Source organism: Salvia splendens, chromosome 6 (assembly GCF_004379255.2).
Source record: "Salvia splendens isolate huo1 chromosome 6, SspV2, whole genome shotgun sequence".
Taxonomy (NCBI): domain Eukaryota; kingdom Viridiplantae; phylum Streptophyta; class Magnoliopsida; order Lamiales; family Lamiaceae; genus Salvia; species Salvia splendens.
Window position 1 is genome coordinate 15,507,722 of NC_056037.1, and position 15,042 is coordinate 15,522,763.

Sequence of the window (15,042 nt, forward strand, 5' to 3'; positions counted from 1 at the left end):
AATGTTATTTTAATTTTAATGAAGTGTGTTTGCTTTAATTGAATTGGGTTGGAAATAAAAATAAAAAATGAAATTGAATGAATAGTAATTTAAGGAACGGTTAAGGAACAGATAAGAAACGGAGGGTTGCAGGTTCCGTTCCTTAGTTAAGGAATGGAGTAAAAAAGTACAGTGGGGCCCGCAAATAGTGGTTTAAGGAACGGTTAAGGACGGTATAGGAACAGCGTTGTGGATGGTCTAATAAAATATAATGAAAAGGTTGGTTTAATATTCTAATAAGAAGAGAGGATAAAAGAGTAACAAAAGCTTTAAATTTAAATTTATTTACTCATTAAAGAAATGTACTATTTCATAATTATAGTCAGTAGTAGACTCATGATTTTAATAGTGGAGGGTACAAATTATTATTAACAATTATTACATATTTTATATGTTACCTACAACAAACAAATATTACAACTTGAACCGTACATAACTGAAGTAGAAATGTATGAGACATAAAATTTGAGAATGAATATATAAGTTAAAGATACATATATTCATAGCGCATATATAAGTTAAAGATACGTATATTCATAGAGCTGGTATCAAAATATGTGGAGATAAAATATTTTTAAAAGAAAACATAATTTTAAAATTAAATTTACTTCTATTATACGATACATATGCAAATTTACGGGGCTAAGATTATAAAGAACATTCCTTAGTGATCTCACAATAACAATATTTACCCATATAGAAAAATAAACAAATACTCTATTACACAAATTAAATTACTAATGTGAAGATAAAACATACTAGACAAATTAGTAATTACTAAGTAATGAATCAATTATGAAAATCAGAAAAATAATTTAAGTGGTAAACAAATTAATTAGTCTAGGTATTTAGCTACGTGAAAATTGTTGAAAAAACATAAACCAAAAGGAAAAATGGTACTACTACAAGTTAAAAATAGCTATGGAAAAGAGAGAGGTGTGCAAAGTGGGAATCGAACACAGGTTTCATTTGTTGAGAGAAAAGACTTTCGAAGATTGAATATTCATATTTTTCAAGGATGAAAAAAAAATATTCATGCAGAGACGAGTATCTCTATATTATGTATGCATTAAATGAACATTTTCAAAATAAAAAATTGCATGTTTCATTAATGTAAAATTTTACTGATTTTAATTTGTCTGATAGATGACAATGTTTTATTTGGAAATCGTTCAACTGATCCAAATTTTTTTTAAGTAAGACGGTAGAATTGGAATCCAGTGATCAATTACATTATCAAAAAGGTAGTCATAAATTTACATAATTGAGATAGTTTTATCATTTTCATAATTTCCGAAAATAATAGAATCTTTCTATTTCAATTGAATTTTCAGTTTACTTTATCATCTTCCAGATTCGTTAAGGAAGAAATAATAATGAATATTTCATTAATATAAACGTATTCATAGCTAAAATTAATTAAAATAAAAAAATATTCACATAATGATCTATTTTTGGATATTAAATGAAAAAGAAAAAAATAACACAAGGGAAATAATACAAAAGAGAAATACTTTATCATTTCTTAGTTTTTTATAGTATAGTTTTTCAGATATTGATATAATTATAAATGATTCAACTGTTACTGCGACGATTTATACCTCATGATTATTTGTTTTAGAAAATTTAACGAAATAAGAAACGAGCTATGAAAGAATAGCAGAAAAAAAAGAAATTAAACTATAAAATGATTAATTTTAAAAAATTATTTGAAAAATATATAGTTATCTAATTGTTTATAATTGTATATAGTAATTTATTGTGTAGTATGTTAATACTGCTATAATGAATTCATAATCTAAATTAATAAAAAAATTCTTAAAATGATAGTGTATAAATTAGTCATAATATTATATCGCTAAAATTAGAATTAAATTAAGAGGTATTAATTATTATGTAAATTACATTTAAAATAAATTTATCTTTTTTCTCCATAAAAAATCTGCTTGTACTGAAATTGAATATCAAAATAAATCCACCTACTTGAAATGCTGTTAAAAAGGTTGGCAACCAATATGACTTATAACACCTATGTTTCAAAAAACACAGCTGCTTACACCTAATTATTACCATTAGCATAAATTATAATCTAAAACACAAATGAAACTTTTTCATTATAACAGTCAACAGAGATAGGATTAACCTATTTTTCGAAGAAAACATATTTAATGCGAAAAAAATGTCACTTTCAATAAATATAAATTAATAAACAGAGACTCCCCCAAATTATTAATTTCGCAGATAGAACTTGCTTCACAAAAAGATAAAGCAAAAGCTAAAATGCTAAATTAACTGAGAATCTCTCTCTCTCTCTCTCCTTTGCCTCCCCTCGTTAAAGAAGAGTACCGTGGAGACAATCTCCGACATTCTGTGAAGAGACAAACACAATCAAACAATCATTGGTAATATATTCATTTGTTCTGCAGCTGCTGTTGTTTGTTATATTTTGCTGAGAGAGAAAGATGTTGGTCGTAAATAGCTTCGATTTATGGCAAAAAGATACCTTCTTCTCTGCAGCTGAGGAGGTTCAGCAATCTGCCGATATGTAAGTGTGTGTTTGTGTGTGTAATTCAGCTTAATTTTTCCGACCATTTCCCATTTCTTCTCTCGCTATTCTCCTTTTTTTACTGGTATAATGATTTGGGTTTTGTTTATCTTGCGGGATCTTTTACTGCATCTTGTAAAGTTTAGTCCTTTATTTCTTGAATGCTTGCGAAATTTGTCACTGATTTTACTTTTCTTTCATTTTTTTTATTTTTCTGTGATGGGGTTTGTGGTTTTGGTTTCTGAGATGGTTTTAGCCAGATTCTGCACATTATTCTTCTTTATTTAGCTTTGATTTATTTCAATACTTTTTGCTTGAATCACATAATTGTTTTGGTTGGAGAAAATATTAGTTGAGTTTGGTGAGCTGTTGGTTGAAATTCTACTTCAGCAATTGAATAAAACAATAAGTGGAATTTATCATTGATATAAGCATGAATTTAGTTATACAATGAATAAGAAGTGTATAACATTATTGTTCTTGCTAGTTGTATGATAAAAAAAAGTAAACGGAGAAGTACTGGTAAAAGAACTACATTCCATTTTATGCATTTCTTTTGGCAGAATGGAATCGGCTTATAGGGCATGGCTCAAATCAAGGAAAGAAGGGTTGATATCACAGAATTTAGATAAGCTTGATAGAGACCTTCAGATGGCTTTGGGCACTGCAAAATGGCAGGTCAGATACTGTGTTTTTGTATCTTTCGTTGATTTCGTAAAGTATTCTACGTGGTGATTATTTTCCCCCTTTTTCTTTGTTTTGGTTGGACAATTTAATGTCATTTTGGAGATAGTGTTTCATTGAGGAATGCCATTATATATCTGATCCAGTTTTTATTTCTCGAAATCTTCATTGTTACTCTATAGTTGGAAGAGTTTGAAAGAGCTGTTTGTCTAAGCTACAGAAACAAGGGTGATGATATTACAATCACCCGGCATAGGGAATTTGTTTCTGCCATAGTGGACCAAATTTATCGTGTTGAAACAGCATTGAATGTGTCACTGAAAGTTGAAGGGAAGAAACCATTTCGGTGGGTGAATTTGGACAAGGAAGAATTTGATGACTTAGCTCATTTTCTGTCCGGAACTCCAGGGACATCACAGACGATCAAAGATGGTCGTATAAATGTGGGATCACCAGTCGCTAACTCACTTTGTAAAAGTAATATAGAGGAAGTAAACAGTCTTGGTTCTCCAGTAAGTACCAAAATCCCATATCAGGGTCAGGAAGGAGTTCCTGCAGGTGTTAAGGATATAAACTGCTCCATTGATCTACAGGAGAGAAAAGTTCGTGACACAGAGGATGAAATCAGCAACCAAGCTGATCAAAGTATTAGTAATCTAAGAGCCTGGAGTTCGCCAGATGGGAACACTTTGGAGATTGTTGTTGATATGGATGATAGAGAAACCAATGAATTAAATGAAGCAATGCCTAAAGGGGAAGGTTCAAAACCTTTGATTTGGAAGTCAAGGGGAGATATATTTTGTAGAGCTAAAGCAGTGAAAAGCCACACCCAAATGAAATTGATAAATTGGATACATAATGTAAGTCCCAATGGCCATATCTCATTTTTATTTTTATAAGAAGGATAAAGAGCTATTCGAAGATATCATTTTGTAGAATGCTTTATTTGGCGTGCTTTTTAGCATGGTTAGTAAATGACTCTGTTTCCTTACAAACTACAAAAGAATTTTCATTCCTTATTTAGTACTATTATGAATATTTTCTTATGATATACTGTAGATGGATTTTCTCCATAGAAATCAATGCCATTTTGACAGGCAAATATTTTTGAAATGCTATATAATTACTTGAAATATGTTCACTGTCTTGCAGCACTTTAGGGGACGCCAGGGAAATCAAAGACAACGTCTATCACCAGGGGTTCCAGTTAAATCTATACGTTTCGTACTAGCTTTGATGTTAACCATTTTTTTATTTGGTGAGCTTGTTATTTATATAAATTTCTATAGATAGTGCGCATGGCGAAACTATGGAATGATACACATAGAAAATATGGAAATGTATGTACATCACTCTTTAGACGATATTATATAGAAGTTTCATCCGCTTCTAGCTCCATACATGAAGCTTTAACTAATCTCAGCTAATCCAAGCCTTCCACTTGATAATGCTAGTGTAAAAATTAAAGAGGGATCTATGTAATCAACGAAGCTTGATAACATTATGATAACTCGTAATTGTTCTTTTTAAATGTATCACTGTGGAAACATACAAAGGGTTACATATTTTAGCAGGGCAAAAGGAACTAGTAATAGAAACTCATTGCATGATTAAAGTCCCTTTTATTGACATATTTTTAACTTGTTTATAGTATAAGATGCATAGAGCATTCGCCCAGTTTTTTAATGTTTGAGGCATAATTTGATAAACGAAACCACACTGACTCGTCTGTTATTCATGCAGTCCCCTTCGTCCTCCACTCAACTTAAGCCTTGCTGAAGTACCGTGTCTAATAGAGGTATGTGTATAATTTTTAAACTTTTGGATGTTGTGGTGGTTTGAGTAAAGTAATTTATCTATTGGTGGAAGGATGATCCTATCCATATATTTATCTATCTATTTGTGAGTGACCGAAAGGGTAATTTGCACCAAGTTCCTGAAATTGTGCATGGAACCCTGGACTTAAGCCCCTTGTGTTTATCAATAAATAGGGTTGAATGCTAAAGAAATTGATGAAATTTGACTTGATTTTGGTTTTTGATGTGTTTTGGAATCGTTGCAATAGTAGCACCATTTTTTTCGTCAATTTGTAGCAAAACAGACATGCCCCAATCACTGCAAAGATTTTTTTTTACTCTTACACCTTTAGTGAATTGTGAATATTTCATGACTGAATCATGTTTCCCTTTTTAGCAAAACATAATTAAACAATGACTGCACCCTGCATACAGGTCTTGGAGTAGGAATAGCGATGGGCTAGGGACGGCTTCTTTAGTTCAACTGTGGATAAACATGGTGGAGGTCCGAGATTCCCCAGTTTGAGGTACATCTCAAACGCATATCTCCGAGAATATAGATTGTAAAACATGCAGCATCCGATCTTGGACAGAAAACGAACTTCTGAGACGGCTGTTGTATAGTTGTGTGCAAAATGGTGGTGTGATGTTCTTCAGCCTTGAGTTTACAAGGAAAGTGTGTAAATGCTTCTTATTGATTGATGCAGACAAGACATCCTTGATTGTTATAATAGTATGTAATTAGGTTGATTAATGCTTCTTATTGATTGATGTAGACAGCCTTGAGTTCACAATCAACTTTTATCATTCTATCTCTCCTCTAATCCTATTTCTGAAACCAATATTTGTGGATTGATTGTGCTTATGTTACATAAGGTATGTGATTTCTTTTGCAATAAGGATATCTTATAATCTAAATATATCCCTATATACATTGAGTTATTCTTTCAAAAGAAAATAAACAAGGATATTGTAGTTCAAAAGGATCCTTATCTTGTAGTAACAAACACTATTGGCTGCTTCGTTTGAAAGTTATATCTCATGATTAACCATTATATTATACCATGTACTATATGTTTGGTTCAAAAAATTGAATTTCTCAACTTATTATAGATAGATAATCCTAAAATCATAAGCCATAGCTACCACCTCCAACTAAAATTATCCAAAGTCATAGTCAATCCCTTCAACTAAAATTATCCAAGTCATAGCTATCTTTTCCAACTAAAATAATCCCACAATTTAATCCTAGATGAATAACTATATAATAATGAGTCATGACAACAGAACAACTCGTGACATCAGAACTATATCAGTTATTTCTAATTTTTATACCTCCAAGTTGCAAGGTTAAAAAACTTGGTAGTAAACACATTTTAGACTTTGTACGACAACTCAGAATTTTTTATTTATCCAAGTTACAATGCAGATGATATCTTTTCCTTTATGGCTCGTTTTGTAGCATGGACTGGATATAATGTGATAATTAACTTGGGATTAAATTTTTAGGCCCAAAGTAGGATAACATCTGGATAAGATTTTTGGGATGTTGTTTTGTAGAATTGATATTGCTCAGGATTATCTCATAGATAAAACATGGAATGACAAATATGCCCTATTCGATTAATTAGAAGTTTTAATTCTAATAATTATTCTTGTGTTTTACTGGAATTCGAAGTAATGACTTATTCCATCTTAGCAATGGCAAATAATAAAAACAAAACTTCACAATAATCAAGCATCCAATTTTTTTATTTTTTGGAGCAGAAAATTTGGAAAAGAGCACAAATGCTCTTGGATTAAAATCAAACGAAGAAATCTACAGAAAATTTAAGGAGGTCCAAGATCTAAAAGAAATCATCACTGCCTCCAATTTGTGTAAAATTTTCAAAGAATACAACATTATGCGGCAACAATGAATCCATAGAATAAGTTCAAGTTCAGAACAAAACAACTATGGTGGACTAAATGATAGAAAAAATCTATTGAAGCAATTTACAGAAAATCAAGGCTCAGATTTGGAATACCAACATCATCACCGCCTCATATCAACCAAAATTGAAGGAGGCGACAGAGGTAAGTGCGCGTCAGCGGCCATGGAGAAAGGCGGCTATGCACCGGACACCTGCACTACAGTCGCCGGCCATTTTTGTCACATAGAAGAGAGATGCATCGACTTCAATCAATGGAGAAAGAGAGTGAAGAGATAGAGAATGATGGAGTTGGGCGTGGAGAGGGTGGTCGTGCGCCGGCCAAAGCATCGTGCAGAGAGAAACAACTTTAATTGACGGAGAGAGAAAGAGTATGAATGAGAGGGGCAGAAGATGGAAATCCATCTCAAACAGTGTATAAACCCTCACATTTTTAGGGATAATAATATAGGCCAAATAGTGCAAAATACTGATGTGGACACGGGCCTGGACAGGCTATACGAAATTTTTATCCGGGGTACAAAACAGATGGAATACATAGGTTTAAAATCCTAAAGCTACTTTATCCCTGCTACAAAACAGGCCCTTAGCGTTAAATGATTCTTCGCTACAAGGGTTGACTGATCAAGTTCACCAAGTGAAAACAAAAGAAGAGAAGCTTATCCCACATTGATCAAAATGTAAAACAGTTTCTACAAATTCTTTGCACATTGCTACAGAGTAGTCAATAAATTAGCTACCCTAGAATAGTCACCACAAACATCTCTACATCTTTACTGTGTTACAAAATCATGTGCAAGTGCACATTGCTTCAACTTGAATGCAAATCAATTTAGTTTCATATTTAGCTACTGAAAGCAAACATTTGAACAAGATACAAAGGTACAACTGGTCGTATAAAACAGTGAATCAGAACACATACACATCAGAGTATAAAAAATGCTAGAAGTTTCCAAACACCAAAAACTGATCAAATAAGATAAAATGATACAAACTCAATACATAGAGGCCAGTTTTCATTCTCAATTGCACACATAAATCCCACTTTCATACCTGTGGTCAGTCTCATAGAATTCTGTCTTGCCCTCAGAAGCAGGTCTTAGTGAGATTCCAGACAAAGACCTATATACTTGAGCAGAAAACTTGACATAAGCGACGATATCTAGCTCCGATCCATCATCATCTTCACCTATATCCACTGGCATTCTTGCCTTGAGTATACCAGGATTGCCCTTCAGTGGAATCTCATCAATATGCCATTTTAGTTCTCTCTCGGACCTGTTCAACACTGCTTTAGGCGTCACTTTCAAAAGGGTCGGGTCAACGGGCAATTTGAGAACAATCGTTACATTGTTCAAGGGAGCTGGCAAGTCGGGATTTGAGACATATTGCACCATAATAGAAAGTAACGTTCCACTGAGCCGTTTAGCTAGTCGAACCCTCAAAGGCAATGGAGTCATACGAGGTTGCAAGCTGTACCTTGCAATGGGTATAGGTTCCTCTGATGTAGCCGTCCTCACATGAAACAAACCATTTCCAAGGCTGCTCACCTTAGAGCCTTCCACTGCAAATCTCTTAATACCTTCTGCGCCTTCCAACTTGAACGAGAACTCAGTTTCTTTGTCTTCTGAAGGGGATTTAAAAGGCACTGTCTTAAGGTACACAACACCCATCAACCCCACTCTAGCAAGTAATGATTCTCTAAACTCTGCGCTTATCTCTTCAACAATATACATCTCTGGACCCTTCATTTCAGTCTTCTTCACCAATATATCCTCAATCTTATCCCCAGCAGAACCACCTTTAGCGACAGTTGCAGAAGGCGGCTCACTGGTCTCCAAAAGCTCCAAACCGCCAAGGCCCTGGTCCTTTTGAATCTTCTTAGTACCCACAAACTCAGATGCGTCCAATCCGCCACCCCAGGCATCATTAATACCTTCAAAATCTTCAGGCAACGTCGACCCATCATTAGAAAACTCAATGCCACCATACTGCCCTTCGAATCCTTCCACACCAATATGAGTGGACTCAGTAGCTGCAGCTGGAGGCAGACTAGTCACGTCGAGTCCTGCCAGCGCCTTGCTTACATCTGAGAGACCCGTATCCTTATCCTTCTTAAACCCTTCCATCAGCATTTCTTCCGGCTTACCAATCCTATCACTAGCCGCAAAAGGATCCTTCTCCACCTCAGTCTCCTCAACCTTAGGCAACTCCTCCTCAACCGGTTGGATAATCGCCAAAGTGGCAGCCACCTCATCTCCAGCCTGCAACGTCTCCGCAGGCAGCTCAAACGATGCCTGCAAAAATGACACCACACTGGCCTCATGATCCGCCGCCTGCGGCTCCACGTTACCCCAGCTATCCGCTCCACGAATCTTACTTTCAGTCTGAACAGCCGAATGCACCATTTTGGCTATACCCTCGCCGTGCATCGACGCCAGCATAGCAGCAAGCCTAATGCTACTAACGCCCCTCAACACAATATCCAAAGCCATGTACACCTCCACGTATTTCTTCCCCAATTTCTCCGGCGTCACATCGACGCCGCGGCACGCATTCACAATCACTGAAACCGCTTGATTAACGATATGGATGCACTCAAACACATTATTATGCGAATCATCAATCGTAGTAACACCTAGCACGTAAATTGAATTAACTAGACGGTACACAACACGATAGCGCGACTCAGCGCCGACAATCACCTGACCGGATGAGGCAGCCAGCGGGTCGTCGCCGAGCGAATCGGCCGATGAATCGGCGGATTGCTTGGCGAAGGAGTGACGGGTGCCGCGGAAGGAGGAGAGAGCCACGAGCGCGCGAGAAGGAGGAAACCATTCCCGAGTCTGGAGAAGTATGTCGGGGCCATTCACGGGTTGAAGAGCTAGGGCTAAGCACGACATCTGTGGATCGATTGGTTCAGATTGGGGGAGGCTAAGAATCGGGGGTTGGGTTTTTCCCGGGGAGAGAATCTCGAATTCGGAATGTGAGGATTGGAGTGGCGGAGGAGTCTTCGGAGCTGGAGTTGGGTGATTTTCCGACGGTATTTGCGTTGTCAGATCGGGGATTGGATTTCTGCTGATTCAGATGAATAAATCTGTGACGATGGTTCTTGCAGACAAGTCCCTCAGCTTTGGCTGATTTACAAAGTGACGCATATACTATGGCTGATTTAGAAAGTTGCTGATTTTAGTGAAGGGTATATTAGTCATTTCCATTTCGGCTATCCAAAATCTCATTGCTAAGAGCATCAGCAGTGGCGCGGAATTCCCGGAGGAATTCCCAAAAACACCTCCTGCCACGTCATACGGACTTCTCACTGCACAGTGGCAGAATTCCCGACGGACTTCCCACAATAAAAAAAATTCACAAATTCACAAATTAAACAATTTCCGGAATTAAACAATTTACGGAATTAAAATTTCGACTCGAATACGGAGAAAAGGCAACAACTTTATTAAAAAAACATACTTCATTAAAAAAAATACTCCCTCCGTCCCAGTTTTAGAGTGACATTTTGCCAAAAAAGTCCGTCCCAGTTTTAGAGTTACATTTACAATTTTCCATTTTTGGACATAGAAATTTACCCTATTATTCAACAAAATTACACTCAAATGCCATTATAAACACAAAAATAAACCCAAAATAAAAAACAAAAAACATAACCCCCCACCCCACCCCCAACCCCCCCAACCCCCCTCATTTGACTTTCATCTATCTCTCGCTCTCCACCATTTCCCGTCTCCCCCATTCCCGAACCCTAATCGCCTCCTACTCCAATCGCCGATCTAAATTGTTGGACCCCTAATCGGCTCCTACTATTATCACTCCACCATTCTCGTCTCTCTCTATTCGCTTCTCATGGCGGAAGGCTGGGATCCATTGTCGGAGTGTGAATCCGTGCTCTCTTTCGATGCACCTCCCGAAACCCTAATAGTCCCTGATACACCACCGGAAGTGATTGAACGGTGGGAAATCGACCGTGTGGTCGATTGTTACCACCGATCTGGACATCGGAGATGGTTTGCGGGCGTTGATGGGTCTGAGGTCGTCCATGAATCTGAGCTTCCCCCACCGGCTTGTTTCTTCGACGGATCTGAAATCCAGCCACCGTCTGAGGGCTTTGACGGGTCTGAACGCCAACCGCCGGCTGACGGCTTTGACGGGTCTGAACCGTCCCTCCCCTGTGACGAATCTGGACCTCAACCAGCTTCTTCATCAAAGGTGGAGTACACCGAGAATGAGAAAGCTATGCTGCTTATTTTGCTGCCTGGCACGAAAGATCTCATCTAAACTGTGGGTATTTTCTCAATTCTGAGCCACCCCTTTGCTTGGTTTGGAGGTGTTTTGGCATGAATTGATCTTGTTTGATGTCATATGATGAAGTTTTTGTGATGAATAACATCTGATTATCTGTTTATTGACTGGATTGGTTGGTTTTGTGAACTTAGCCACTCTTTTGATGGTTTGGAGGCTTTGATTTGCAAATTTGTACCTTTGTGATGATGTTGTTATGAGAGTTATGCATGCTCAGCTATGATGTCTCTGTATTGGTTGTGTTTTTGTGAACCTAGCCACCCCTTTGATTGTTTGGAGGCTCTGATTTATAAAATTGCAGCCTTTGCTTGGTTTGTTGGGTCTGATTTGCAATGTTGCTCTTCTGTGATGATATTTTCTGAGAGTTATGCATGCTCAGCTATGATGTCTCTGTATTTGTTGTTTTTTTGTGAACCTAGCCACCCCTTTGATGGTTTGGAGGCTCTGATTTGCAAAATTACAACCTTTGAATACATACAAAATGTAGTCTATAGATTTACAAGCAGGCTTAGTTACCATTCCACAGAAATCAGCCTATTAAACCTAACCCAAAATGTAGGCTATAACCAAAAAATGGTCTGACCATCTGTGTCAAACTGTGGCCTACTTACAGCACACATGAACATCACCTTTGTGATAAATCTTTTTGACTTGCAAGACCTGTAAGGCTCATCCTCATCCGGCAACAGGTAGTATCTGTCTGAAGCTTTTGTCATGTAAAACCATTTCTCATCAATATGAACTGTATTGTGCATAGCATGATAAAGAAACTTTCCTTCATCCAAAGCTGGCTGAATATGAGTAAGACACCATCTCATTCTACTGATTTTGTTTGCTTCAGTGAGTGCTGGTTTTATGGCATTTGTATGTGGCCTTATCAGGTGACTCTTTGTCCATCTACCAACTGTTGTCTTGCTAACACTCATTTTACATGCAAGCTTTCTATAGCAAAATCTCTCAAGAAAAGACAATTGTTTGAACTTTTCATCATCAAAATGTACTTTACCTGTTTTCTTTTTATATCCTGATGCTCTGCCCCTCATGATAACAGGCTGCCCATCTGACATTTGCTGCTTGGCTATCCCCCATAATCGGCTCACTGTAATTCTGTGCACTTTGAATCTATTGGCTGCCTCTTGAAATGAACCATGTGGCAGTGCTCCAGCTTGGCATTGCTATTGTAGGAACTGTACAATATGGTTCTTCATTTGGCTGCTCAACTTCAGACCTTGTCTCGGCCCTGGCTCCAGTTCTGCATCCTGAATATTCTTCTGCTCCATCTGTTGCTCCATATCTTGATCCATTTCCATTCCCCTATGATGAAATTGCTCTGAGGGGAATTTACATATAAATACCTTTTAGTTGGTGTGTAGGTAGGTGGAATTGGCAATTGTTGGTGTAAATGTGGAGTGAATGTATTTATAGAGGTAGATTACCTTTATTTTGATTTTGGATTTTTCCCTCCATGGGATTGTAAATTATTTTTCCCTCCTTAATTTGGAGGTTTGAGTAAATGAAAATGGAATGAATTCCCTCTTCAAATTTGTGTTGATGTGATGGCTGAAAATTAGGGGATTGCTCCTTGTTCAAATTTTAGTTTAAATTTTAATTTTGTCCTATCTTAATTTTATGTAAAGGAAATAGAGTAACCAAGGTGTAAAATTAAAAATAATAAGTCTAACTTATTTAAACAACCAAAATTAAATAAAGTGAAAGAAGAAACAATTTTAAACTAAAAAAAGTCAACATATCTCACTTTCCACCTACTCACTTCATTTATTACACACTCTACCTTCTCACTTCATTAAATACACACTCCACCAATTTCTTAAAACCCGTGCCATAACTAATTGTTACTCTAAATGTGGGACGGAGGGAGTACATAATTACTAAAAAAAGTACATTATTATTAAAATAAAAACCAGGTTCTCACTCCTCGGATTCCCTGTCGCCAGTCCCCTCGCCGTCCCCGCCGCCAGTCCCCCTCGCCGTCGCTATCCGACATCTCGTCGAACCCCAAATCGCGCCGCATACTGTTGAGGAGGGGTTTAAGCTTCCGCTTGTAATGGGGTCGGTCGCTTGGCGCCATTCAACCATCGCACATAACAAGGTTTCATGTGTCGCGATGCGGGCGAATGAGGGGTTCTCGGGATCATTTTGGGGGGTGCTACCGATTGGGCCGCGGTGGATCCGCTGGTGACATCCGCGCCGCGGACTTTTGCCCAAGCGAGCGACGGCGGCGGGCCGACGATGTGGGTGTGGGGAACTCTGACTCGGGAGGGGGGAGTTCCGCGGAACCAGCACTGCTACTGTACTCTCCAGAGGCGCTGATCTTCGTCCGCTTCGGCCAGCCAGATTCAACACCCGCAGTGAACTTGGGCGAAGACTGCACCACAAGATACACCGGCCAATACTAGAATTCCCCGAAGCCCTTGTCAGCGTCGGGGAACTGCTGATGAGCCAGCAGCTTCACATCCTCGGCAGACATGCCGCTGGTTGCCGAGCGGAGGTTGTTTGTGTAAATGCCGGCAAATCGGCTGAGCTGCATCTTCAACCGATCTCACTGTTTCCGGCATTGCTCTGCGTTGTGAGGCTTCCCTCCTGGTGGTTTGAACTGGAGGTAGCTTTGGCTAATGCACCACCACATCCGGTCGATGTGTTGGTTCGCCCCGACGTATGGATCCTCCACTACACTGATCCACGCCTTCGCCAGCACGACGCACTCGTCCATGATCCAGACGGTCCTCCTGTTCTCGCTGGATCCCTCCCCCACCTCAGCTGCCCCCACCTCACCAGCTTACACCGGGACTCCCCGTCCCCTGCCCCTCCCTCGTCCGGTCCTCCCCCTCCTCATTGTTGCCAGTGATGCGTCGGTGGGAGAATTCCGGATCGGAGAAAGCCCCAACTCCTCGAGCGAGAACGTGTCATTGCCAGTGAACTGAGTCTCGAGAAGAGAACTCGTCGGGTTGTCCGTCGACAATAGGTCCATATAGGGCTGATAGACGTTGTCCATCCGCGATTGGGGGACCCCCTGCCTACTCCCCCCCGCAACGACAGGCGATCCCTGCATCATCCCGGGCATTATCATCCCCGACATCTGGGGCATCATTCCCGGCATCTGGGGCATCATCCCCGGCATCTGGGGCATCATTCTGGTACTCGCCCCGGGCATCTGGGGCATCATCCCATACCACTGCGGGTACATGTTGTATTACTGGGGCATCATACCCGGTGGCATTTGAGATTGAGGCATCATCCCCGGCATTTGAGACATCGCAGTGGACATCGGCGTACTCCCGCCGATGGAAAAATGCGGCGCCAGTGACTTGCTCGAGGCGGGGGAATCGCTATCGTGGTGCTCCATTGTTTTTCGAAAGAAAGGTAATTTTAGAGAGAAATACTCGTTAATACAAGTGATGCGAATGAAATGAAGTTCAACGTGATGTATATATAGGAACCGGAAAAAAACCATTTAATGCAATATACGGGAATTCCGTTCGGACGTCCGTGCGAGTCAACGCAATGGCGGAACGCCGCGGAATTGCGAATTCCTCGACGGAATTCCGTATCCGTGTATGCCACGCACAATGGCGGACGTCAACGCGGAATTCCCGCACGCCGGTGGGAATTCCGCGTTGACGTCCGCCACTACCGATGCTCTAATCATGAGAGAAAAAATATTATCGGTTTAGAGATCGAGTTAGTGAATTTGTTGTTGTCTCCCTTTTTG

The 15,042-nt window shown here is 39.0% G+C and overlaps 3 protein-coding genes across 5 annotated transcripts; 1 reads left to right on the top strand and 2 right to left on the bottom strand.

The window, feature by feature from the left end:
- The first annotated feature begins 2,292 nt into the window (after positions 1 to 2,292).
- Positions 2,293 to 5,917, top strand: LOC121807409. 3 transcript variants are annotated; one of them, XM_042207633.1, is made up of 7 exons: positions 2,293 to 2,584; positions 3,148 to 3,262; positions 3,451 to 3,780; positions 3,862 to 4,128; positions 4,421 to 4,526; positions 5,012 to 5,066; positions 5,500 to 5,917. In XM_042207633.1, exons 1-6 carry the CDS (start codon positions 2,502 to 2,504, stop codon positions 5,035 to 5,037), a joined length of 927 nt encoding a protein of 308 aa, XP_042063567.1. In that variant the 5' UTR covers positions 2,293 to 2,501; the 3' UTR covers positions 5,038 to 5,066; positions 5,500 to 5,917. The 3 variants fall into 3 exon arrangements, with proteins under 3 accessions (XP_042063567.1, XP_042063569.1, XP_042063566.1); XM_042207635.1 differs by having other exon boundaries at positions 2,293 to 2,441; positions 2,519 to 2,584; positions 3,451 to 4,128; XM_042207632.1 differs by having other exon boundaries at positions 3,451 to 4,128.
- Positions 5,918 to 7,811: 1,894 nt separating this feature from the next.
- Positions 7,812 to 10,116, bottom strand: LOC121807408. Its single transcript, XM_042207631.1, has one exon. The coding sequence runs from the start codon at positions 9,896 to 9,898 to the stop codon at positions 8,018 to 8,020; it is 1,881 nt and encodes a 626-aa protein (XP_042063565.1). The 5' UTR covers positions 9,899 to 10,116; the 3' UTR covers positions 7,812 to 8,017.
- Positions 10,117 to 11,872: 1,756 nt separating this feature from the next.
- On the bottom strand, positions 11,873 to 12,622 carry LOC121808863. Its single transcript, XM_042209433.1, has 2 exons — positions 12,541 to 12,622; positions 11,873 to 12,447 (listed from the first exon to the last, which is right to left on the bottom strand). The coding sequence occupies exons 1-2, from the start codon at positions 12,620 to 12,622 to the stop codon at positions 11,873 to 11,875; spliced, it is 657 nt and encodes a 218-aa protein (XP_042065367.1).
- Between the last annotated feature and the right edge of the window lie 2,420 nt (positions 12,623 to 15,042).